We start from the raw sequence: 27,458 nt of genomic DNA, 5'->3' as shown, positions 1-27,458 counted from the left end.
TTTCATATGTATTTGCACATGACTTACACAAAAGCAAACGAGCTTACTCTGGAAAGCCAAGCAGCCAAATCCTGCTAATTCCTGCTAATAACCGAGATTTCATTGCAAGTTGCTGAAGCTAAAAAAATTAGTGAGTAAACAAACAAATAAGCCAAGCTGAAAAGCAGAGTATCACAAGCTGTTCTTTACTGGAGTTGTTACATTTCAACAACTTGTAGTTGCTTGTGGAAAGCAGCCACGTAGTTTTCTACTCTGCCTTGTAGGACGGTCAGAGGGAAGGAGGACAACAGAGCCAGTAACTCGTATTGCCAGAATGGCTCCGTCCTCCTCACCAGAGCAGCCACGTGCTGCCTCCTGCAAACTGGTGAGCAAAGGGAGAGAGCAAGTCCCAGCAGGACGAGGAAACATTTTATTAGGCTGCAAATTCAACACCATTTCTATAGGTCATGTTACATGGCCCAAGAGGAGACCGTTAGATCAAGTGACACAAAGCCATTAAGCAATGTATTTCCCCAGTGCAATTCGAGTAATGAAACACCTAGAATTAGATGACTCTGTGCTACTCTAGCCAGAAAATATCAAAGCTGTTGCTACTCGGGAACTGTGCGTGGATTGAAGGGGCCGATATGTGCGAGCCAGCGGAGATGCAAAGCCTGGGGCCAGGTCTGTGCCCTGCAACAGAAGGACACAGCCCAAACCGCTGCAGCAGATAAGCAAGAGAAAATGGGATTGCGAGGAGCACGACGGCTCACGGAGCGCCCGAAGGCGCTCAGCTTCTCAAGGTGCCCTTGCGGGAGAGCGACATGCTTTCGAGGCGTCATTTCGCCGACGATCAAAAGCGATAGGCAAGCGAACGCGCACCCCAGAGCGGCATTAGACAAACGCGATCGCCGTTAAGCGGCTGGCTCTGAGCGGATGCTGAAGCGGCAGCGTTCGTGCTGACACCGTCGCCTGTCCGCCGGCGAGCGGGAGGCTCTGCACCCTGCTGGGACCAGCCTGGATTATCCCAGCGCAGGCTGGGGACTGACAGGGTGCCACATCCCATCTCCGCTCAAGTGCTAACGTACCTCGGGGTCAGTCCCAGGCTCATCCCTCTGCGTCACGAGGTTTGAAAACGGGCTGTAGGGACGCACGAGAAGTAGCGAGAGGCGAGATGTGCATGCTGCCAGCGAACAAGAGTACACGCCGCTTGGCAGGCACCGGCTACGTGGAGGTTTCCCAGAGGACGCTCGGGTTTTCTTGCACGCTCGCGACCCTAAAAGACAAAGTGAAATGCATGGAATTAAATTGAGACGGGGAAACGCAAACACAGACCAAACGTGCCCAAAGGCGAGAAACAACCTCAGCAGCTGATTCCCAGCTTCACAGGGGTACGAAACGCAGCTCTGCAGCTCCTCCACCCAGGAGAATGTTTCTAAAAAGTCCCTTTTTCTCAGCAATTCCCCAATAGCTTGTTTGGGCACGCCGACGTGCAGCACGGTACCTAATGCTCTCCATTTCTCCTGTAGCGTGTAAATGCACAGTAACCACCCCTGCGCATCTTGACCCCGCTATATAATAATGCCAGGAGTGGGTGGGTTAATCAGCAGTGAGCCCGGCGAGAGGGAAAGCTGGAACAACCCCCAGAGCGCTCGCCCCTGCTCCCAGCCCTGCTCCAAACCCTCACACCCTCTCAGCACAGGAGGGCACATTTTTTTCCAATTTTCCTTTATGATTTCTTTTAAAAACACCATATAAATCTGAGTCTGTGTGAAGCTGTTTCTGTAAAAATACTGCTTGCTGATACTCACTTCAAATGAAACATTTCCTCTTATTCCATTGCTGCCAGTCACCAAACCATGAACACCCTGAAATAATGAACACTGCAGCTATGGGACATAGAGATACCACCCAAAATTAGAGTGTATGAGACCAGGAAAGGACAGAGGTATGAAGAGGTCAAGAACTGCAGAAGAGCTACAGGTGCTTCTGGTCTCCCTCTCATCCATCTGCTCCCCAGAGAAACTGTTAAGGTCCTGCTCCATAGCAGAGAGCTGAAGAAAAATAGTAAAACTAGGAAAAATTTCATTTTTAGCTCAGGCTTGTTTGTTGAAGGGAGGCCTCAACTCTTTTATTATATTTTTTTCAGACTTCAGGATCTGATCACATCACTTTAGAAGTTTCCTTTTTTTCCAGGAGGATAAACCCCTGTCACTTTATTTCAAATGCCTGCACTTTAATATAAGCCACAGGCTACTTCAGGAATTATATATATCTAAAAAAAAAAAAAAAAAAAAAAAAAAAAAGGACACATCCAAAAAGATGAGGAAGTCAAATTATTTTCCCTGCTTTGATGTTTGTTTGTGTTTTGTACTGCAGGGCACTTGTGCAATATGCACAGAAACGCCAGGAGAATGAGTGAATCCTGTTCAAGTAATTTAGAGGATGAAATAGTAAAAGGAACCGCTTTGAACTCAGCCCGATGGCACATTGTGAAATGCACTTTCTGATCTGCACATTGTCACTTTTCCCTAGCTTGGGTTTATCACCAGGGCAAGCCTGGCCATAAACATGCAAGGCAGTACTGGGACTGGGATTTCATGCTATTTCTTTCTGTCAGGGTTTGAAAAGGAAATAGAGGAAGATTTGGTACCCAGGAAATATGTGCCTCATTTTTCTTCAGAGCCCCCTGGATTTAAAAACTAAAAAAAAAAAAAATTTACAAAAAAATCTCGGTTTTATACATAATTTACAAAATTGGTCCAAAGTTACAAGGGCAATGCGGAAGAAAGCTATGCAACTGCATGTTGATTTTATGAACGCCACGCCGATGCCAATGGTTTAGCTAAATAAACTTAAGTATTGCAACTATTAATTGAAATCCAATCCTTGGCTAATGTGAATTAGTGCTGGATTATAATGCTACATCATGATAAACAGCTTGGAAATATTTCAAACAGATTTGGAAAGTTGTTCTCCGTTAGATTATAAATACTATTAACAGATAAAAAGCCATAAAAGAGCCATCACTTCAAAGGGGATCTTCTGGCCATTTTCTAGCAGAGGAGCTGAAGGTACACAGTTTGCTAAGCCAAATTTCAAAGCAGAAAGCAAATCGTGGCATCTAGAATTATTATTGATTCCTTAAGTTATTAACTTAAAGGATTACCTTGTTCATTTTTGTGAAGGATAAAACATTAGCTAGATATAATAAGGGCTAAGACATGCCAAGTTTTAGCTCTAAACATTAGAGGCCTTTGAAGATACACATGAAATCTGCATAATGACACTGTTTTTTCTCCCCAGAGCGATGCTGGGGCCAGCCAGGAAAGAGCAGGGGTCTCACCTGGGCTGAGGAAAGGGGCAGGAGCTTTGGCAGGGAACAACGTCGGCTCTGAGACATCCAAGCACTTTCCCGTGCCTGCACAGGACACATCTTCATTAACAGTTTATGAGATAGTCATTATTGACAGATCCACTTGAGGTTATGCCAGTAGCTATGCAAACATGTCGTTTAAAAAGCAACAACAAAAAAAGTCCTTCCCAAATGAACAAATTGCAAAGAGATAATGAAATGGGCCAGACAAGGCTTCCCGAGGGAAAATGAGATTAAATTAAACTTGCCATCAGCTGATCAGCATGAAGTTTTCTTTTCAGCAAAACCCATCAAAAGAGATATCAGTGCAAAACACTGCTTGGACAACTAGTTTTTATTAAAGGCTTCTAAATTTTTTTCCTGCCTACTCAAGAGATTAAGTCAAAGTTTTGCTCAGTCTCGGTAACAGTGTTCACACTGATCTGGAGAGCGAAGGGTTTTCCCGACTCCCTCTCTGTGATTACAGCTGAACTGTCCTGCTGAGATTTATTTTGATCCTGGAAATAGAGATAACCCTGTAGATCAAATGGGTCTGTATTTAGATTGCACTGTCTTACCACTGGTAACAAAGATTTCAAAAAGTTCTTCGTGAGAAGGATTACACCGGGATCTGTATGTCCGATCCTCTTCTAAGTACAATCCCCTTTCCCAAATTCCCAATGCACTCCCTATAGGCAGCTTGTCTCGATGGCTACAAATCTCTCATATAAACCACATAACAGGTAGTGACACATTTACAGCACTTTTCATCTTTACAACACTGTGTGCTGGTCAGTTTTTATTATACTTACCAGACAAAGTGCTTTCCTTAGTGTCCACTAGGAAAGAGATTTTTTCTCAGACAAGCTTTTAGCCTGGCCAGCTGTAACTACACAATAAAGATATATACACATTTTCCTGTATTACAGTAATTGATAGAAAAAGTTAGGTCTAAGCCCAGTATGTTTGTGTCTCTGTTCCCTGCTAGCCCAGCACATCATCCTGAAAATGTTCTTTTTTATGGTACCTTAGTACTTGGTACCATCTAGGCCTGAAGTGCTCCCTCAAGGGTTTGCATTAGGCTCAGAAAGGATGAAAGAACGAACTAACAAGATCAGAGCTGTTGCAGGTTCAGCTTTAGGGGCCACAGAAAATAAATTTCTAGTTTGTAGTACTTGCTTATTCCTAAAGTTATTAACCGCTCCAATATAGTATTTATAGCTGGGCTGCCTGCCCCTCTTTCCCCCAAGCAAAACTGTCACTATTTTAATGCTATAATAAGAAGCTGATTTACTAGTGTATAACTTCAAAGGGAAACTTTCTTCTTCTGCTTGCTAAAATATTAATGGGGAATAACAAAGCGTGGTGACGTTACACAGAACCCTGGGAAGAAGTCCTTTTGGGGCTCCGAAGCAGCATGCTCCCCGGCGGGTAGCTTTTGTTCTTGCCGGGTTATCTAATAAAGTCACCTGCAGAAAGCTCACTGTCTTATTTCCCAAATTGTGACTAGGGACCAGAACTACTTACCCAGCACAATCCCTTCCCTTTACAACCCCAAAGCTCCCAAGCAGGGTTATGCTGGGAGAACCGGCTGCAGACCGGGCTCCTTAAGCCATTTCACACCAGGGAGGGTTTAGCAATGATGCAATACGTTGGGAGGGAGCAAGGAAGAGGCAGGAACAGGCTGGAGCAAGGTATGGCTTAAAGCCTCCTCAAAACAATACACAAAGGATGCATCCACCATCCCAGGCTGCATCTGCCAGCCAGACACCTTTGCAGACAATACCCCAAGGTCACGTACAAGCTACAGCCAAAGAGGCATCTCCCTTTCAGCCAGAAAGGACTTGACAGGGTTCCCTCAGCCAATATTTGATGCACAAATATGTCAGTTGAGTAAGTCAAAGAGAGCACATGGACTGGTCCTGTAGTGTTCAAGACCAGTCCCTATTGCCCTCTCTTTTCCCCCTATTTGTGCAGACTGATCAGCAAGCACAGTAAAGCGTTACCAGGAAAGATTGTTAATCACCTGTGCCAACGTGGTTCAGAGGCAGGTTTGTCAGCGTATTTTATGCTATTACTGCACTTTGTACGGCGCGGAGCCTGTGCGTGACAGCCCAAAGCAGACAGGAAAGGTGTGCAGAGGTGCTTCTGCATTTAGATGAATTTGCAGGAGCTGCGCACAAAACTACTTGAGGAATTTAAACATGTAGGGTGGCTGGAAAGCTGTAAGGGGAGTTGTCAGGGTAAAAGAAAGCCGCAGAAGAGCTCTGACAGCAGTTCTTGCCTGAGGGCTGGAAGCCCTCGGGTGCCACTCCTGCACAGGCATTTGCATTGCACAGTGATACCAGAGGGGTGCTGAGCCGAGAGGGACGTCGTTTCGGATGAGACCTTCGTGCCATATTGCGGCTGTCCGGCTCCGATGCAAGTAGAAGAGTGCCATTGCGCTCTATGGCGTTTTATTCAAATTCCCATTCAGCTCTCTGGATTTTCTGTAATTTCTTTTTCCTGCATTGCCAAGACTTTTGTGTAAAATGAAGGTGCTGTAAATCTCGGCATGACCAGCTCTGCAGGCACGATCTAGCTCAGCTAACAGTGGCATTACGCAGAGCTGTGGCAAGTCACACCCTTCTCATCTGCACTGAAATAAAAATCCCCCAAAAGCTGGTGGTTCTGGCCACCCTTCTCAGGAAAGATTGAAAAGTTCAGTGCTTCGTAAAGGACAAACATTGCCACTTTCCCTCATTTTGGGTTCTTGCACCACCAAATACAACCTTTGCAGGCAGGATTCAGATCCAAAGAGGTAACTCGCTTCTACTTGCTCTTCCAACAGACTGAAAAGCACATACAGGAAAAGCCTATTGCCTGAGAATATATCATGATGTGTTTTCTTTGCCTATTATATTGCGGTTATTCTTCACATATCACTCAGCACTTGTTTTGATTTTTTGAACAAATTTTTGGGCTGATTTTTTGAGAGTCGTTCACAGGTAGGTCATCCTGAATGTGCCAAAGAAGAGCTTTAGGAACACATATGGAGTAAGATGTATCTAGATAGGAATTGCAAGAAGGATTGGAGAGAAAACTTTACAAATCTCCAAAGGAAGTAACTTGTCTCTTCGCTCCTCCCAAGTGTTTCCCAAGGTAGAAGGCAGTTACTTTTTATGTGCAGCCTCCGCACATGCTGGACATCCTATGGAAACCCATCCTAGCACATCGAGTTTTAGATACGCTGCAGCCACAAGTGGAGGAAAATTAAGCAGATAAAAGGCAAAGCAGGTAGGTTACAATAAAAACAGCAAATAGTCAAAAACAAGAATAGCATGATCCTGACTTTGTTCTTGCAATTCGTATTTCAATTCCTTACTGTGCGCTCTTGGGCAAGTGCTTCAAGGCCCTCGGAGGAGCAGAGCCACCAGAAGGATCTCTGTGCCTAAAAAGCGCGGTGAATTCTGGGCTTCTGCTCTCCCTTTGGGCTCTGCACACACAGCACTGAGGATCCTGGTCATCTCCCACATACAGGCAAATACAGCAAGGACTGGGTTGAGGTAGAGCGACTGGGTTACCTCTTGGTGGTAATGCTACGTTATCATTGTTTATGGGGTTTCTTTCAGGTCTTTCACTGCTTTCCATCTCATTTCATAATGACTGGTATAGTTGCTATCGTAGTCCCCAAACACTCAGGATTTCAATTTTGTCAAGCACTTAGAAATATCTTAACTCTGAAGGGTACTACATGACAAAATGGTTTCTGTGCTATCAGTGCCATCCCACAGGTTTAATGTCACCCCTGGCTAATCTCAATAAACATTTCAGGACCCCAAGTCATTATTCACTATGGAAACATTGGCTTCTGGCTCTGTAATGGGTACAGTACATCAGGTCTTGTGACGGAACCAGAATTACCCCGCACCGCTGCTGCAGTGCCCAGCTTTCTTGTGTGGGAGCAATGCAACAGTGGAGTCACTTACTCAGCTTCATACAGAGGAATATTCATTAATGTTTACCGATGTAGAGTACACACACTACATTAGTCACAATCCTATAAACAAACATGTTTTTAATCCACACTACATTAATCTTGATCCTATAAATAAACAGATAGAGCACAGTCATAGCTTTCCAAGATACCCCCTGCAGAAGGAGAGTTACTGTACCAGAATATATCACAGAGCAGGACTGCAGCATCGGCTGCTTGTGAAGAGACCATGGCTTCAATCATTACTTTATTATGGGGTTATTATTTGTTTGGGGAGGATGGGTAAGTTTATGTCCTGTAGTACTGACTTTTAGTACTATCTGGTTTTAAGGCGTGTGCTGCTGCTGCCCACAGCCTCAGGTAGAAACTTTATAACAAATCCAGCTAAATAAAACTCGGTGTCCCATGAGCAGCACCTAAAAAACTGGATCGCACACAGAGACTTTTCCTTACAAGTTGAGGAATATACAGTACCATCTTGCCTTCACACAGTATCCCCTCTACTTGCGTGTCATACTGAAGGAAAACCACTATGGTTTTCAAATTAAATACCCATAGGAATCACTTTACCAGCCACAGAAATGTAGCAGCTGATTAACTGCAAATCAGCTTGGGATGGAGAGGACACTGTTCCGAAATAAGATCACAAGGAAATGTAGGGAGGCACAACACGCTTACCAAAAGTGGGATTTGAAGCCAGTGTGAGCGGATACTAGTGCCTACATATAAGCTGTAAAATCTGTTCTTAACAATCCATGCTAGCTACCAACCAGCTAAGGAAATGCCAGCAAAGGAGAGAAAAGAAAAATAAAAACCATCAAGATGATGGAAATGTGCAGAAAGAAAAACAGAATGAAATTGAGCCCTTTTAACCTCAAGCAAGTGGGCCTGGAAACTTGAAAATAATTAGATACAGGTAAAGAGAAAGGAAAAAGGAAGGGGGCAGATTAGTATTTAACCTAAGGCACAGTTTCATTAGCTGTGTCTTCTTTGCCATGGTATTGGACTAGACCCTAGACATTTTTGTCTTTACAACCAATAATACTTGTGTTTTAACAAGTGATGAACCTATGACTAAGAGCATCTTACAAGTCTCGCTGTCTGCATGCACCCGCATCCGTACAACCTGAATTATGTTCAGGAGGCTGCTCAGAGAGCACTGAGCACTACCCAGATGATTGGTAATATGATGCATTGGCCATTTTAATTAACTTTCCCACTGGGGGTTGACTGTTTATATGCAGTGCAATGAAATGCGTTCTTAATTTTTAAGACCTTAAAGACAACGAGACAAAATTAGAGCATGCTATCGAGGCTGTCCCTAGAGATCGGGGCCCTTGTGCTCCTCTTTCCCCCCGCGAGGAGAGGACCAACGCAACAGCATTGCGCAGCGAGTGCAGATGATTGCTACGGCATGAGATTCATTTGATATACAGAATGTCTGAGGCCTAAGCAAATTTTTGTCTAACATTTCCGTTCCAATGTTTTTACTGACTTCTTTTACTGAATCTCATCTTAGTATAGTCACTTAAGCAATCAGAAATAAAGCTGACTATTAATAATACTGCTTCCTTTTCTATTTTTCCTTCTCAAGAGGGTATAATCAAAGGAAATTTAATTGTTCATGAAAGACATCTGAATCACGTATCCATCATATTTCTACTTAAAAAGCTTCCCAGTGCAGCTGTTCTGTTTGGTGTGCATTGCCTTTAGTCTCATCATTAATGAAGTTGATTTTGTTATTAGAGGTCTGGAAGCTGTAACGGGGTGATATTTACGTCCAGAGCACGTGTGTTCATTTTATAGGAGATGCAGTTCATCAAAAGCAGATACAGATGACTAAACCAGTGGGCAAGGTATGTTGACTTTTTATTTTATTTAACAGTAATGAAATGTAACAAGTGCACCAGAGGGATACATTTTCATAAGCAGACAAGCAGATGGGTGAAGAAATTTGACTTGCTATAAAAAACTCGTAACTGCTGAGCAGTCTGAAAGGCTCCGTGGAAAGAGTCATCTATACTGCAAAGCGTATTCCCCCTTCAAAGATTTCACATTATATGTGGCAGTCTCTCTCTTTGGCATTTTACATCCTACAGGTGATGAGCCTTAAAGCGTGGCTGCTGGCATCTAGCCAGAAGCCGTACACTTCCAGACCACATTTTGCTCGAATTCCTCCCAATTTCCCTCTTACACAGAGGCAGGTGGAGTGGGGATGGGGAGGACAGAGATTTAAACATGAATCATTCATTCAATTGATTTCATTGCCTCATGGAAATAATGTTCTTTCAATAAATTGTATTGGAACATCAGAGACTCTCTGCTTCAAATGCTCCAAAATCATACACATGCCAGAGGAGAGGTTAGCATCAACCATCACCTGAAGATTAGGCATGTAGACTAACCAAGCCACAACAAACCAAACCCAGGCTCTTCCCCATTTGCACAGCACCGGTCAGAAAGGCAGATGTATCCTTTCTGTACCTTAAACTAGAAAAATTTGTAGTTTTATGGAACACAGTGGGACTTAACTGTAAATCTGTTCTGGGCTATGTCTATGCTGTATGTCTATGTCTGGGCTATAATGTTGAGTGTTGAGTGTGTTGAGTGAGACCAGTGTTGAGATCCCCTAAATCTGCTGTGACTGTACTGCAGCTACGCTGCTAGATTTTAATGGCAAAAATGCTTCGGATCCTTTGTAGTTGTAATTGTTGAATCCACCCAAAATAGCTACAACAAGGCACCAAAGCAATAAAAAGGTCAGCAACTGAGCAAGAGGGAGCAGTAAGTAGAGCACTCCTTCCATGCTGAGCGAGTAGCAACACGCTACAACTGACTGCAGCCCTCAATGGCAAACCGTTCTCCTTATGTTCACAGCACACACAACACAAATTTAACTTGCCAAAATCACAATCGATAAGACATTTCTTAAATTAGTTAGATTCAGAGGAAAGGAGGAAAATTAATTAGTGTTGCTTATCCCTCAGTGAAGGCTTACACCGAAGGCCCAGATCGATGTTTTTGAATACAGATGGCGAAAGTCAGGCACATCACCCTGACAAGACCGGTGGGCGCCTGGCACCCCTAAAAACCAGACAGCTCACTATCAATTTCCCCTAAGTTCTTTATTGTACCAGAATGTTTGACTCAGAGCAGCCATCATGGTCAGACTGCCTTGATGTTTTCAACTTGCCAACCTGTTGCTTTGTTGTGCTTGAGTCTTTTGTCTTCGGGATTTTACATGCAAACCAATTTTCTTGGTTATTTGTGTTCATTTGCAAGAGGCCTAAGTCATCAAAAGCAGATACAGATGAATACTCTACTGCACATTGTGGGTTTTCTTTTTAATACCAACAAAACATAACAAGCCAACTTGAGAGATGTATGTTTACAACCAGTCAACCAGATGGGTGCAAAAATCTGATTTGCTGTAAAAAGCTTATAGCTGCTGAAAATCTTAAGGATTTGCTGGAAGGACTCAGCTGCAACAAATCACGCCAGGGTACTAAAAAGACTGATCCTGCTTTGTCCAACTGTTGTCTCAGCATTAGCTTTCCTACAGCTGTGCCAAGGCTATACCTAATGCAATGCTCTACAATGGGATGTGCAGCATGGGACAGCTGGTGCTGGGGGCCAATGCACATTAGCACTGGAGCATATTCCAGCTATACATGCCAGTTGGGTTCATTTGAAGGGAATCTGCTCTGGGCACTCAGAGATGGCTCTGTAATACAAACCAAGGCACGAGCAGTGGAGACAATCAGGGGATTCGCTTCAAAAGCACGCTCTCATCCAAACCGCAGTACTACCGTAGACATAGCCACATACACATAGTTTTCCTGGGCAAACAAGTGCCTAATGAGAAGATTTGCAATTGGCATGGAGAGTCTATTAACTCCAGTCGGAGCTCACCCTTCTACAAACTGCCGTTACCCTCCGAAATCCAGGTCCCTACCTCAGTTACATCTTCTAGTGAGACTTCAGCTCTCAAGGGCCTGAACCCCTCCAAAGGAAGGGGAGATGCTTCTGCCAAAAGACCTCGTGTCAAAGCTGTTGTCAGGCCTCCAGGTCCGCCCTGTGCTGGAGGAGTTGGCCACGCCATCCTGGTGGCTTGCAGACCCCCCCCAGCACACAGGGACACCTTCCAGCTATCCCAGGGAGCCCTATTTCCACACTCCTTTACCTCATCTCCACCCAGAAGGGACTATTTTACTTTCTACTTATTGCTAATGTGTTTTGCAAGTACAATTCAAATGAACTTTTCTACAGGCTATAACATCTCTCCATCATCCACAAGCAGAGCGCACAGAATATAAATCTTTTAGCCTCCACATGCAAAGCAAAATCTATTAGTAGTCTTTTGCACCTAAAATGAGATCTGCAGAGACCCAAAAGGTGTCTAAAATCTGCCATAGGCTGTTAGTCCAGTTGAACTGGAAGCTCATCAGAGCCAGCGAGCCTCTCAAGGCACTGGGAAATGACTTGCCTCTCCTCTATGTAGTTTCTCTCCTGCTTCAGGTGTACACAAATTGTATCCTGATGGGGGAAAATTCTTATTCACTTTATAATTTATGTTTTCTTGAAAGGCAGTTTTCATATTTTTGGCTCTGAGTCTCTGGAAGCCCGGATCAGAAAAGGGTCAAGGCTCTCCAGCTATCCAAGATTGCCAGGCAGATACTGTGATAAGAATAAAGTATCTGTTCAATATAAATGAAAACAAGACATACCCGCTAAGATACAGCAAAAATAATAAGCTGTGCAGATTCACACTGGATTTTGGCATTGTAATATGACAGATATCCTTAAAAGCACTTCCGAAGCAGCTTTATCAGCCCTAAGCACTTAGTAAATGAAGCTGTTGGGTCCACGTCTGCATGTCTGCTAAATGCCAGGTTCCCCATTTCATGCCCCAGTGAGAATTCAGCTTCCCACTGGTGACATGGAGAGCCCCAGTGTGCAGCCCTGCGGTGGGAAGGCACCAAATGCAATATCATTCCTGCTCAGGTAACGCTCCTGCCTGTTTTCCTGAGGTCGAGGAGAGGAAGCATCACTGAAAAACATATTCTGCTGCTTTAAAACCCAGCAGTGATGACTGGAATCCATAAATCAGGTTGGTCTTTTTTTTTTCCAGACCCGTGGGACTGCTCGAAGCATAATTAGGTTTTGGGTTTACAAAAAATACCAGCATCTGTTGCCTGTTCTGTGCACGCTGCCGGTCTGAGGGGACTGCTCTGGGCTCACTACAGCATTTGTTCTCACAAATAGAGAAAACTTTGCCGAGCCTGGAGCAGGGCTGCTGGCCAAGGGCCTCAGAGACACACGTTATATGTGGGACTGGGAACAGAGGTGGAGGAAGGAGGAGAGGAAGGGTGTTGAACTCAGAGTGCCTCATCCTTTGGTTGAAATTAATTTGATGAGTCTCAGTTTAAATTAATACAGGGGAAAATCCCAATAACAGCTACTGCCAACAATCCCATTACAAAATAACGCTGGCATAAAATAATCACAAACATATGTCTATCTCTCACTTTAAAGTCAGTTCCAAGAATTTAGAGGCTGACCGAGCCCCTTGCTGATTAGCAAGGATACGTCCTTCTGTTAGATGAAAAAGCTTTCCTTCCCCACCCGGCAACAGAGAAAAACATCACAGCAATTCTACCAGAGCAACAGCGTCCTCAGCAAACCCGGACACTAGTGAAGGGTTAGGAGAGAGGGATCTGTCAGTCCTCCTCCTCCAGGTTCTGGAGGAAACTCTGGGTGAGCTTCTTGGTGACCATGGTGCCAGCACCATCCATGCTACCCTCATCACACCTGGTTTGTTGCTTCCCCAAGAGCAGCAGCAGGGTACAAAACTGCATAACACAAAACCTCTGGCTGTGGAGACTTTAAAGGAGGACTATGGCTTTTTTTGGTTGTTAAAAAAATATCTAAAAACTGCACATCTTTTAATGACTGCAGGTGATGGTCACTGAATACAGGATTGCAATGCAAACAGCAGTCTTTGTAGAAATGTGCCAGCCCAGAAACTTCTATCCAAATCCAGCTGAACTTCTAATTACATTTGGCTTCAAATCCTTCAAATTCCAGCTAATTTAGTGTTACTTTCATTTCTAGATAAGCAGCTCCAAGCAGTTTCTCTGGTTTCAAATCTGATCTTCTACCCTGATCCTCTCCCTTGGCATCCAGATGCCTCTTTCCTTTCTCTGCACATGACTGCTGCGAGTGCATCGTCCAAGCTTGACGATCCTCTTCTCTTCCTTCTCTGAAGCCCAGAGACACTTCCAGGAATCCTCCCACTACTTTGAAATGCTGATTCATTTCCCCAAGACTGGAAGAGGTTCATTCCCGTACCCCCAGCATCTTCTGTGCAGGGGGACTAACCCATTAGATTATTAGGTTGTAAGTAGCATTGATTCTAACTCAGGGGACCATGTTCAGCCAGCGCAAACCTGAATACATTTTTAGGAATACATTATGTATGAGGGTATAGCTATACAAGTGGGGTTAAAGAAAAAAATGCTGAATATTGAAAGAGGGAAGAGCCAAATTACCTGCCCTGCTTCATACCACTCTCAGTCCCAATACAGGAATTTAATGAAGTTAATATGAACATGTATTTCATGGCATAGGGGATTGGCAAGTGGCAATATATGCTCTATACTGTCAGAAAACAACTAGTATAGTTTGAAAGACATTCTCCATCAGGTGCTTCTTAACAAGGAGGAACACGTACAGCCGCACACAGGGTCAGGAGCACAAGCCTTTGCACTCTGTCTTCGCTACAGCCACTAGTAAAGAATTACACTAAAACCAAAGTGAGTTGTCATGCCATGAAACACAAGGTTGTGCAAGAGCTGTCCAAGGGGCAGGGCAGTACTCCTGCAGAAACAAAGCAAAATCTCCCCCAAACTGTGTCTAAAACATGTGCAAAACTGCTGGAGGTGTTGCAGTCATACACCAGGCTCTGGAGTCCCTGCAGGGTTTCTGTCAAAGATGCCAGAGCTTTGATGCCAAAAGAACTGAGTTTGCAATTATATCGTTTGCCTTTTTTATTTTCTTATCTCCTTTTCTAAAAAAGTAGAGGAAAGAAATGTTTAAAATAAATTGACGAAGGATTGATTAAAAACTGTCTTGAATTAAGAAGGGTAAAAAAAACATTAAGTGGACATGTAGAGGGAAAACTGTATAATGATATGCTACACCTACATGACTAAGAAGTTAAAATGGACTATGAAAGGAAGGTAGTATTGAAGGCAAAATAACAGCACTATTTCCAGCACATTTCAAACAAAAGGCTGGTAACATGAGTTGTCAAACCTTTCTGAGATTAAAAGACAAAAAACCTACCCCCTGGGACATGTAAGAAAAATTAAGAGAAACATTTCTGCTTGCAGGAAGGAGGGTAACAGACACCAGAAGTTAACATTTTCTTCTCTCAAGGAAATGCTGCTGGCCAGCATACTTAAAGCCAGAAGACACCACAGAGGATTCACAACTGCAGATCAACAGAAAGCCACCACAGCTGTAATCCCCCCTCAAATTCTGCAGAAAAAGGGAAAAATAGACAATAATACCCCAACTACATTGTGCTGAGAAAGGCAAGTCTGGGTTAGAAAAACCTGGTTCTCCTTAGCGTGACACAGTCCTGCCCTGCCAGTTTAAGAGGCAAACCCAATGGTATTTGGGAATGACCTACGATGACCAGGAATAAGTGACGTACACAGCTCACTGCAGGGAAACGCAGATGATACCTTTGCTCCGTGATGTCTGCTGTGGGACAGCTAAGCAAATCCTGGTGGGGAAAGGGTGAGGGTTACTGCAGGCAGTTTTCAAAAACATGGTCACTGCTTTGATGACCTCAACTTTCTGTGCAAAGTGGCAAAGAGTTAAAATATTGTGAGAATATGGTGTCTCAGCACTGGAGTGCTCCTCACAGTGCAAACGTAATTACCTCCTCCATTAGCAGGCCATCGGGGCTGCTCTGTGAAAGCAACCACCTCCTGGTTATTTTGAAGTGCTAATCTAGCAATTTTGTCAGAGACCATCTAGATAAAATTAATTGAGGAGTCAGGGTATAACTGTTAAAGAGAGTGGCTATGTTTTGAAAAAGCCCTTCTTCATCTCTATGTCAGTCTAATCTTGTTTAACTCTCCAGTATCAGCCATGCTGAAAAAATATATCAAGTCATGCAATATCTTTTGGGCTTGTTTCTTAAGGGACTGAATATTGTCATAAACAGCAATCACAGGCCAGGCTTGGAAGCCCGCTAGCTCAAGTACCCATCGACTTCAGTGGAGTTTCCATGTGTGAAGTACATGCAAGATCAAGCACAACCATCATGGTTACAATACCACTTACAAAAGCATTTGATGCTTCAGAAATAAATTGATATCTGCGAGAGGAACAAAAGAGCATGCACATTATTGTGCAACTGAATGGAGGCTCGGCATTGCTTTATACATTACTTGGGCCATACATGTTGGCTGGTTAGACTGGAAGGGCTACTAAGACAATTCACTATCTTATGCTCCTATTCTACCACAAGCACACAGTAAAGACAGTAAAGCCCATGACTTTTTCTAAAAACAAGAAAAAAAACCCATGAATTCTACGAGTCCTATGAAAGCCGAAGCAACACACACAACAGTTGAAAGAAATTAGCCTTTGGCAGCACTAAGTTGTAAAACACGACAAAGGAGAACCTATGGTTAGCACTTGATAAATCTCCAAATGCCTTGCCATAATCTTGTGACACCGTGAGTTACAGTCTCTAGCGTGACATTTTGATAACCGTTGCTTTTAAAACCAAATCAGCAAAAAAGGGAGATATAAATCATTAAGAGAAAAAGGAATGAGATTTTTTAACTCTTTGTATAGGAGCGTGGCCATACTGGAGTGCTGTAAAGAGCCTCTTCTTTTTCTTAGAAAATAACACAGATATAGGGTACAAACCAGGATTTTTAGAAATCTTTCTTAACCAAAAAGGAAAAAAAAAAAACAAAAAACAACCAAAAAAACACAGCTCTGACATCTCTGAAAAGAGAAGACCAAGAAGTACCAAGGTATTCTGAGATTACTAGTAGATTACTACTAGATTTGTAATAGTAACTACAAAATTATCTCAATTAATATAAATCTCAGGCCAGCTAGTGATTGTTCACAGAGATTTATGAGACAACATGAGTATTTAGGTGGATTTTTACTTTCAACAAACTTTATGAGGCCAAACAGAGTCAAAAGGGACCCCTGAAAAAGGATTGGAAAAAAATACGTGTGAAGCATCGAGCATCTAAATGAGGACTTCCATAAAATGAACTGCAATAAAGACCTTTAGAACACATTAGATGAGTATTAGACAAGGGTAAATATTGTTGTTAGCTTACAGCGAACAACTGATAGGCTTTAGGAGGCCTATGAGGGAACATAAACCCACTTAGATCTGGTATGCACAAACAGCAGAAAAGCATTTGCAAGCAAAATTTTGTTCATGCCAGTAGTATCACAATCAGCAGCTGTACTGGCTAATCTGATGAGTGGTAATTTCATTTTATGCATCCAAAATAAGCTCTTGGATAATACAATTTTCTAAGAGACACTTGTGTGACAAATGCTTGTTTCATACCAGTCTGCTATTAATTTTAAAATGTTGGGGCTTTTTTTTATTTTAAATCCACTGTCGTCGCCAGTCTGAGGTCCTTTTGCAAGCTTTCCTTCCTTCACTGCATAATCGATGCCATCTTGTGGTGGAAAAAACTGTCTCCCAATGGTTTCAGTCTCCCTTAATAGCCAAAATAATCCTTGACTAACTTAGTGTTACAAGAACGGTGACTATATTCCAAACCTACGTCTCTCCTCCTAACTCCCAGCCTTCAGAGCGGTATTTCTATTAAACTCTAAATGGTTATTCCAGCACTGTGAAATTAGCTGAAGTGTGAGCTTTTAGAAATTGAAACTGCATGCAGATTTCTTCCTCATTCATAGCTGAAGTACCAAACCTGCATCCACGGCGCTTCCAGGGACAGCCCACACCGAGGCAGCTACTTCCAGAACCACCATCTTTTATGTTAAGCGATTCAATTTCTTCTCTTTTGCTGAGTCTTTCTCTCACAAACTCATTACTTTTAGACATCACCACTCTTGCCCTACTTTTAGTTTCTTTCAAAGAAAGCCAGTATATTGCTCACACCACTCTGCATCTCTCTCTTTCCTCCTTTCTGTCACCTGGAGGTGTTTCACATACTCCTAGATGTTCTACTTGCATTTTTTTTCCAACTATGTTTTCTGTCTAGTGACCTCATCTGTTTCACAGAAGTCTGGTCTTCCCTCCTTCCCTTCAATGGGCGAGCGTACCCCACCTCCAGGCAAAAAGAGCTGGTCCCTCTGTCTCTCTCACCCCATCTTCCCCATCCCCTTCACCAAGGTGCTGTGAAGCATAGCAGCACCTGACGTAGTTTGGATGATGTGCTGTGAAAGCATGCTGGTGGACGGAATGACCAGGAGAGGCACGCACGGATCCGGCTCCCTTGCTCAAACTCCTTCCTCTATTACGTGCAATTACCTATTGCTCCATCAGCCACTGGTTACACGCCCCAACCTGCAAAACACTTGCTCTTTAGGTATATCAGACCTCTACTAGCGAGATGGCCATGCTCACCATCCACCCTAAAGCCTCCACGGACCTTCTTAACTCAGACCTACTTCTCCTCAACCCCCCCAGAAGGCGACTTGCACCCCTCCTGCCCACGCCTGCCTTTTCTACTGCTCCAGCCCACGTAGCAGCCGGTACCCGAGTTAGGAGCATCACCCTGAGCATCACTGCAGCAAGCCGGGCTTTGATGCTTACAGCACAACCACTGGCAGGAGAGCACCCAGCCCTCACCCAGAGATGTATGACTGGGGGTCCCCAGGCTGCCCCGACCCTCTCTGGGCAGCGAGGACACTCCTGGCTCCTCGGCTGGTGGGGCTGGAGAGAGGATCGGCGCTGAGCACAGCTTGGAACAGCGCTGGCTCCAAGGGGAGGGAGCAGGAGCCAGGGCACAGCTGGGGATTTACTTCTTTAACTTTGCCTTTCTAACAGGGGAGATGCCAAAGAAGAGCGTCAGAACGGGGGATCTGCCAACCTTAAGGATCTCCTCCAGTCTTCAAAAAGCCTCTGGATTTACCTCTCACCTGCTATGAGATGTATTTTACTGTCCCAGTACAGACCAGATGAGCCATTTGCCTATCAACCAGCAAAAACTGAGTAAGACCAGGAATAAAAACCCCCTCATGCATGTGAGCGAGCATGTCGGATGAATAACAATGATAGAGAGAAAATTTCTTCATTTCCCAGTCCCGCTTCTTACTGAAGCTCCTGGATACAGGCAGAGAATACAGACAGCAGGGCAGCATTTGCAGTGCTTCCCTCCAGAGCACCGGAGTTGAGTCACTAGCAGCGGAAACCTTTCTGCCTTTACTAAAATTCACACGTAGCTACGTGACTGAGAGCTCGCGGCTCCCACTGTGCTCTCTACCATGACTGCCTGCGGTACCTGCACAAGGGATGATAGAACCAGTAAAGACCGTGCATTCATCTGCCTTGGCGAGATCCCCGCCTTCCCCGAGGGTCTCGAGCAAATTTTCTTCTGTGTTTCAGGTTGCAGAAATGCCAGAGGCTTTTCTGAACAACAAATACAGCTAACTAAATCTACCTGCTTTGTGAAAGATAAGGACTGGGAGGGAATCTCTTTATATTTTGTTTTCCTCTAACTTAATTTGCTGTTGCTTTATTAAGTATTGGATTTTGGTTTATATAAAGGTAAACAATGTTATCACACAAATCTTAATCTTACAATTGCAGCCTCCCTTGAATTACTTGATGATTAGCCTCTAGGCATAGCGCTCATCTCATTCAGTTATACCTTCATTATCATCAGATTCATTAATTTCATCCTCCATGTGCTAAAACGTTGCATGGTTAAAGGCAACTTTTCGCAACACTCAGAACATTGGCAAGGTTTCCCATTCTCTGCTGAAGAGTTTGTAGAAGCAATATTACACCAAGAGGATCAAGAAGTTAATTCTTCCTTTAAATCCTTGAAGCATTGAGGTAATAGTTCTATTTAAAAAAATATTAGTACTTAATTATTTAATTGTAATTTCAGTACATGCTGGGCATAGTGAATGGCCTCAGGGTGGACCCCAAAGGGGCTTTGCCAGGGCATGGCTGGGTGAGCATCCTCCTCCTGCCTGCGTGGCCAGAGAAGCTGGGATCTGCCACCGGAGAAGGCACTTGGCCCCTGGTGTAAGAGTTTCGCTTGCTAAGTGAAAGTCAGCAGCTAAGTTTGCTAATCCTCCCATTAGCTAGGGCTCCGTAAGCAGACTTGTCTTTTTTATTCCGTAGTTGTTCTTGGCAGTGCCTTACGCTGCCAGGTTGTACACAATTCCTCTCTACTCCAGTTCCATTATTACTGTTTTAAATCAAGCCCTTTGGAAGGAGGCTGAGAGAGCAGTCAGTCACACAGCAGGGAAGTGAAGGATGGAAACCAGCCGTCGAGGTTACAAGCTCAAGAAAAACTGTCTCTAAGTGACACAGGTGATGAATCCAGGGACAGCAAAGTCATCACATCAAGGTTGGCATAGTCTTTCCGAGCCTCCCAGGGTAACCTCATCAAATTATTGTTCGTTATAGCTATGATAGAGTAAAAAAGGGTGTCACACCGTTTGCCTTTAAAATGTTGAACAGTACCCGCTTGCAGAGCGTGGTTTTGACAAGATTCCCCCACCCTCCCATAACAAGGGTAAACCCCTTCCAGATGCTAAATGTGCCCTTCAAGAACTATAAGGGGTAGATATGTAAAAATGAATAGTGTAAACCTAGTTCTGTATCAGCTTATTAAAAACTCATACAGCACCATCAGAACAAAAAGGTACTATGTGAACATAACATATTACCAAACCAGTTCACGGCATTATAGAATATTTCTGTACCCTTTGACCATTAAGAAGAACAAGTATACTGTTTATAAAAATAGCTGTAGATGTTCCAGCTAGAGGCACAGGGACCAGGACAGTCAAGGTATCAAGCACAGGGATTTTTTTCTAGATGACTAAATCAAATTTTATGTTATAAACACTTATTTTAGCTTCTTAGTAAATCAACATCTTTGGCAACATGTAGCGATTGATGCAACACCGCTTGTAGGCAAGAAGTGATACAGCTGACCTGCCAGCAAGTAAACCAGAGAAACATTCCCCTGACATACTGAATATATTTGGTAAAAGGAAGGAATTAAGTAAATACATATGCAAATATATGTAGGCCAATTTAATAGAGGCCTTCGAACTCAAGTGCTAACATTTGTACAGCTTATACTCTGCACATCTCTTGTGTACTTTGAAGCTACAGACAGCTTCATTCAACAGGACAAATATGACTTGCATTAGAAGAGGAGGTGGAAGTATTTCTCTGGCCTGTCTTCCAGGGTTGGAGCCCAGATAGAGGATGGAAAGTGGAACTGAAAATATATTTAATGAAAGGAAGATTTATAGTTATTATTTTGAATTTATAATACCCATTTGAGAGAAGAAAGATTATTCACATAATATTTATTTCTGCAGAAGAAGATCCCCTCAACATAGCAAGGATTCAGCAATTCAAAAATGCCTCAGCCCTGGGGCTACAGTGTTTTTCCTCTATATCCCTTTAGAAAGCCAGCCTCAGACATTTGCAAGGTTACAGACCAGTACTTTCCCAGTGTCTTTTGGAGGTTTCTCGCAGCTTGGTGGGGATGATATTAAACTGAGTTAGGGAGGAGCGAGCTGTGCTGACGTGCATGAGAGTCCTCAGCTCCACAGCAAAGGCACCCCTCCAGGCACCATCCTATACCAGACTTGACTCCTCCAGGGCATTTGTCTTTTCTTTAAAAATAAATTTAAAAAAATCCTAACTTCTCAGTTATTTACAAATTTGCAGTCATAGGGAGAGCTCGTGAAGCCTCCTGCTATCTTCACACTGCTTTTATCTGGGCTTTGGACCAGCTCTTAATGACACTTGTGAGTGGCTGATGGCAGACTGGCACTGCTACAGCAGGGATGAGAACACGAGTTTGGCTACAGACTTCATGTGTGCAGAATCATGCCCAACAAATTAAATTAAATTAAGTTATATTGAAGCTGGTGACCACTTAGGGACCATTAAAGTGTCAGTTAATTAAAGCTGGATTTAGGAAAGGTTATGAGACAAATTGTCATCTGTTAGTCTGTAGAAATCTGAAACTGAAACGCCCTGAACAGTTTAGGGGATGTTTTAAGGCGATCAGAAAACAGAGCAAGTTACCTTTTTTTCACATTGACTTGCCTACATAAAGCTACTTGCCTTCCACAAAAGAAAAAATGGCTTCAAGAAGTTACTCATTCCCTTGAGAAGCCAGAAGGAGACCAGGTTCCACTAATAATCCCAGCCATAAATCATGAGATATGGGAAATCACTTGTAGCTTCGTAAGATTGAAAACATCAAGGAAAAATATTTAATTGAAAGGGCTCAATTAGTTCTAAAACTATGTAACAGTAAAATTTATGAAGTATTTGATCTTGATTTTACCTGTTGCTTTTACATTTACTTGGGATCAAATCCAGACAATCTCTCATTAAAAGCAACAGGCCAACTGAAGAAGAAAGGTATTTTCTAGAGAGCACAAAATGAGAGGAATCTGTTCCTGATTTGTTTAAATGGCAATTATAAAATGAGTTAACTGCAAAAAGATACAGATTTCAGAACCAAAGACCTTCTCCTTAACAGCCACATTAAGAACTGATGGTGTATGCATGTCTCATCTCACATATCTTTTCAAAAAAACTAATTAAAAACATGGCATGGTGTCAAGCTTTTGTGTAAGTCTAAATCTCATCTCCATAAACTAATAGAAGCTTTTCTGGTTCATCAACAAGCCACTGACAGCACAGGCAATCAGTCCCTTCCTAGGCAATGCCTGCTTCTGTGTTATGATAGAAAAGTGAGATGCTAATAACCTCTTGGGCCTTATCTCTTGAGTTTAAAAAAAAAAAAAGCTGTCAAGGCAGGAGGCAGATTGAAACAAATAAGGGGCTCTAATTTCAACCAAGAGTAATTATTTGCCCTGTAACCACCTGCACATGCTCAACAAAATCATACTCTTTGACCTCCAGAAATTTCTAAGTGTTACTTACAGAGCTGAGCAGCTTTTAGGTAATATCAGAGACACTTAAATTTTAAATTACATTTCCATTAGATTTGAATCCCAGAACTCAGCAGCTAGAGAGCATCCATCTCACTCTTCCTCTAAGGGGGTCTCCAAATCGCTCACTTTCTCCAAAAGGCAGTTTCCTTCAGTTTAAATTTTGACCAAAGCACTTCAAGCACAGCACACCTTATTGCTAACAAGACTTTTGGGCAGTGCTGATGGGGCAAGCTTCCATTTCTACTGGAATAAAAGGGAACTTCAGGAAGGTCTTGTAGCAGTACAGTAGCCAGACAACCAAGAAACCCCACGTGAATGAAGACCTAATCCGCTAAACACTGAACTAATACAGCTCCGTAGGGCAGCAAACCCCCCGCAAAAAGTTTGGAAACTCGCCATGGCCCACCAGGCAGGTAGTCATCATGCCCTGACACAAATCCCAGTTTCACCAGTTACTGTGCTCCATGATCCCTTTCCTCAGCTTTCCCAGTGCATTTTGACAAAAAGTCCCAGCTAGAAAAGCAAACAATATATTTTTATATATATAAATTTTATATGTTTTTGTGTATACACACTAACTATATGCACAGTACAACTTTGTACAGATAAAATACATGACAGGAGGGGGTTGCCCCCCAAAATCTGTCCAGAAGAGCAGGTTCCTTGCAGGTCCCTGTAACCAAGGTTTCCCAGTGCCTGCACCTTTCTCCCTGTGAACAGGAGTCCCGTGTGACTGCCTGGCACCTATCGCATGCCCAGCACGCCTCTAGGACTTAAGAAAATGAATGCAGTTGAAATAATTCCTTCATTTATTCATCCACATACACAAGCAGTGGATCACAGCAGGTGTGCAGGAGACCCAGGTTTTAACTACTGGAAGAATCAGAAGGCAAGAGGGGTGAAAGACCCCTAAAATAAGCTGCGCAGCATCCCATGCCGATCCAGCTCCTCCGGTTCTCCTTCCCTCCTCGTGCGCACATGGCACCTCAGAGGCCTTTCCGAGAGAGAAATCAGCAGAAAGTTAACCTTTTTTCTGGAGAGATGGGAAGAGTTGAGGACAAGAAGAGGCTGAGACCAGCTGTTAATTTGTCTTAGGTTGCCACAAAGCATGGATCCAAGACATTGGACCACACGGCATTTGAAGCCAACTTAAACCTGCATTGCTCCCAAAAGCAGCAGTCCCGTCCTTACTCCCAACTTCTCATTTCCCACCCAGGTAACCCTTCCTTGCCCCAGCATTCGCACAGCGACGTGGCAGGGGTGAGATCCGATTGCTTTTATCTCAAGGCGCTTTTTTCTAAGCTCGTTTCCAGCTGGACACGATCACATTTTGCTGCACGGGCAAAGATGTGCCATTCCAGTGCTCCACATCAGGGATCACCCTCTGCCCCTGGGGCTCCAGGTCTTTGTCACCTGCACCCAAGGCACAGCACAAGCTGTGGCAGGATTCAGCCCCATATACAAGAGGCAAAAGGCCAAATTTCTCCCAGGCATGCCCCAGCTGGAGAGACAGCCTCAACCTCCCTATTTTCCACCAGTGAGGGATAACTTCTGCTTTGGTGGGTTTTTTGGGGGGGATAACAATTAGCAGAGACTCAAACTGTGAAGTGGGGTAAATGACACCCCTAAAAGTTCACAGGTAGTCAATATTAGTTTAATTAAGGCTACAACCCCACAGTGCACAGGTTTTGCCCTAAGATCAATTTAAAGGCTCTTGCCTCCCATCAGCTGTGGCTCAGCTCACTGCCCCTTCAGGTGCCTCACACCAGAAAAAAGATGATAAACCATGTGGATGAAAAAAAATACCCCTTAAAAACTCCTGCTTCCTGTCCACAAGTTATTTTTAACACATCATCAAATGAGGGGTTCAGATACAATGAAGCTGGAAAACAGAGCAGGAAAGATTTGATCCCAATCTATATGCAAAATTGAGCCCAGGTGCCTGTATTATGAAGTTGCACTGCTTGAGAAGAAAAATTTTGGGTTGGTTTTTTTTTTTTCCCAAATACTATTTTCAGGAAGACACCCTGCATTGCAAATGGCTCTTGCTAGCCAGGCTTGCACTCATTTATTTGGCTGTGCTGACCCCCAGAGTCTGGCACCCTGTACGGCACATCCCAACACCGAAACCCGGCGGGTGCCTGACACGCTTTCCATCCACTGCCACTCATTCAAAAGAGATTTTGCTGAAGTGATTGCTCCCGCAGGCTAGGGCTGATTGCACCCTGACAACGTGAGAGAAAACAGACATTTACCCCATGTCGACTCAAATTGCTGCATGCACGAGAAACTGCAGAATTAAATAGATATGGGGGGGGGGGGGGGAATACATAGGCATTACAATAAAAGCACATAGAGAAACTCATGGGGGAAGCTGTCTGATTATATCTAATATCTCCAGCTACACACCTGGCGAAACCCAAATTATTACTAGATAAGCACCAGCTGTGGCAGAAGGGAATCCTTTATTTCTGCTACTTGAGTCAGGAGGAAGCTGATACTATTTTCTATTTTATATTACACATTTTTAGGACTTTCTATGTCCATTTTTCTGAAATAATTGCTTTCTATATTAACAACTAACAAACATACTAGTCAACCATTATTAAACTCACAGAAAACAGAGATGGATCCTTTTGGTTAATTTTTCTTAGGTGATTGCTGCATAAGAAGAGAACACAGTTGTAATGTTAAAACCACTGTGACAGAGACCAAAACTACTCCAGCACAGGAGGACACTGGAAGCCAAGTGCCTCCTCTTTTTTTTTTTTTTTTTTTTTAATTGAGAAAAAGACCAATTTCTCAATTTCAGAACTCAAGACAATAAAGCATACACATCAAAGCTCAAAAGCCCCTCAAAGCAGACACGATTACAATATTTGCATGAAGGACAAGCGCAGAGAAAAGGACGCACTCAATGCAGTTCCCACGCAAATGCCACCAAGGCAGCACCCCTCACTGCAGCACCCATTCCCTGAGCCAGCGAGCGATGCCCTGAGGAGCTCCACAAATATATATCTGCAAGACAGCGACCTCCTCGTCCCACAGTGCTGTCTTCTCCCATCGTGTCCTTTCTGGCAATGGTTCACCTCGATTCCCTTTTGCCACCAAATCCATTGCTGAGCCCTTTCCAGGCTGCCTGGAAAAACATGCTGCAGCACGTTCCCTTGTCCTTTGTCGGGGTTTAACCCCAGCCAGCAACTAAGCACCGCGCAGCCGCTCACTCACTTCCCCCCCACCCAGTGGGATGGGGGAGAAAATCGGGAAAAGAAGTAAAACTCGTGGGTTGAGATAAGAATGGTTTAATAGAACAGAAAGGAAGAAACTCATAATGATAACACTAATAAAATGACAACAGTAATAAAAGGACTGGAACATACAAGTGATGCACAACGCAATTGCTCACCACCCACCGATCGATGCCCTTTTAGTCCCCGAGTGGCGATCCCCCCACCCCCACTCCCACCAGTTTATATACTGGACATGACATCCCATGGTATGGAATACCCCTTTGGCCACTTTGGGTCAGCTGTCCTGGCTGTGTCCCCTCCCAGCTTCTTGTGCCCCTCCAGCCTTCTTGCTGGCTGAGCACGAGAAGCTGAAAAATCCTTGACTTCAGACTAAACATTACTTAGCAACAACTGAAAACATCAGTGTGTTATCAACATTCTTCTCATACCAAACTCAAAAACACAGCACTGTACCAGCTACTAGGAAGACAACTAACTCTATCCCAGCTGAAACCAGGGCATCTGTAAACACTAATCCACGAGGAGACTTAGATTTGAGTAAGGGAAACTGTATGGTCATCTTAGTGCTATGTGCAAGAGAAAGACACTTCAGTTAGTTCCTAGATCAAAGGAGAAGGCACAAGGAAAGAATCTGATCCTAACAAGTGACAAAGTAGTTCCCCCGCCGCCCCAACTCCCTGTTTGTCTACCAGACCTCCTACTTGCTGGTGTCCCTGCCAGGCTTCATCTACCAGTTCATCCCAGCCATGAAGAAACACAAGATTCAGCTGGTAAGCAAGGACAAGAGAAGTAGGTCAGACATGCACAGATGTCTATAAATTTAAAAAAAAAAAAAACAAAACAAAAAAAAAAAAACACCAAAACCCAAAAAGCAAATGGGAACATTCCTACCCAGGCAGTCACAGGATGAGGTTGGATATCTACTGCACCTACAAAGCAGCCAGATGTTTCTGGGGGGACCTGTGCTCATTCTGACTCCTGGTGAGTTTGCAGAGTCTGTCAGTTTAGTTTATTTTGTAGAGAAGGGGGAAGTTAAAGTGATCTACTCCCTCTGCATTTTTAAATCTTTAACTTTGATGGATCTAGCTCTTCATTTTGTTCAGGAAAGAAGTTTATTTTGGGTCCACTTCATAAAGTACCAAACAAACCTCCCAAAATCTATGGCTCCAAATAAAGAATTTGTGAATCAATTATTCCCCTAAATGAAAAGAATTCTGTCAAACTAACACACTTGCATTTTTTGCTTTGGATTTTTGTTTTGTTTTGTTTCCGTTTACTTCCCCCACCTTGGTTGTCTTAGGACAAGCCTGAAACTTGGGAAGAGCAATGGCAGCATGTCAAGATCTCACTGATACGAATCCCCACTTTGCTTCCACCAGCATTCATTTCAAGCTACTTTTATTCAGAGGACTTCGACGTCCCTTACAAATGGGACTCCATGCCTCCATGGTACTGCATACTCCTTAAAACCTCAATACTATCAAAGATGGGCAAAACCACCTGCTTTACTCCCCTGCAAAGTTATTACCACGATAAACATTTCTTTCTCTCTCCCTTTTCTGGTAGGTATTCTGTTACTGCTCAATGCTTGGGCTGCTTTATAATTGAAGATACATGGATCTACTTCATGCACAGATTAATGCATCACAAGACCTTCTACCCATATTTACATAAACTTCATCATGAATTTAAGGTGTAA

At 43.5% G+C, this 27,458-nt stretch overlaps 1 protein-coding gene across 1 annotated transcript; it reads left to right on the top strand.

The window, feature by feature from the left end:
* Positions 1-1,153: 1,153 nt before the first annotated feature.
* Positions 1,154-27,458, top strand: LOC115334463 (methylsterol monooxygenase 1-like). Its single transcript, XM_029998599.1, has 4 exons — positions 1,154-1,267; positions 26,416-26,529; positions 27,060-27,208; positions 27,326-27,458. Exons 1-4 carry the CDS (start codon positions 1,154-1,156, stop codon positions 27,456-27,458), a joined length of 510 nt encoding a protein of 169 aa, XP_029854459.1.

Source organism: Aquila chrysaetos, chromosome 22, assembly GCF_900496995.4.
Source record: "Aquila chrysaetos chrysaetos chromosome 22, bAquChr1.4, whole genome shotgun sequence".
Classification (NCBI taxonomy): domain Eukaryota; kingdom Metazoa; phylum Chordata; class Aves; order Accipitriformes; family Accipitridae; genus Aquila; species Aquila chrysaetos.
Note: the sequence above shows the minus strand (reverse complement) of the source record. Positions and strands in the feature narration are given on the sequence as shown.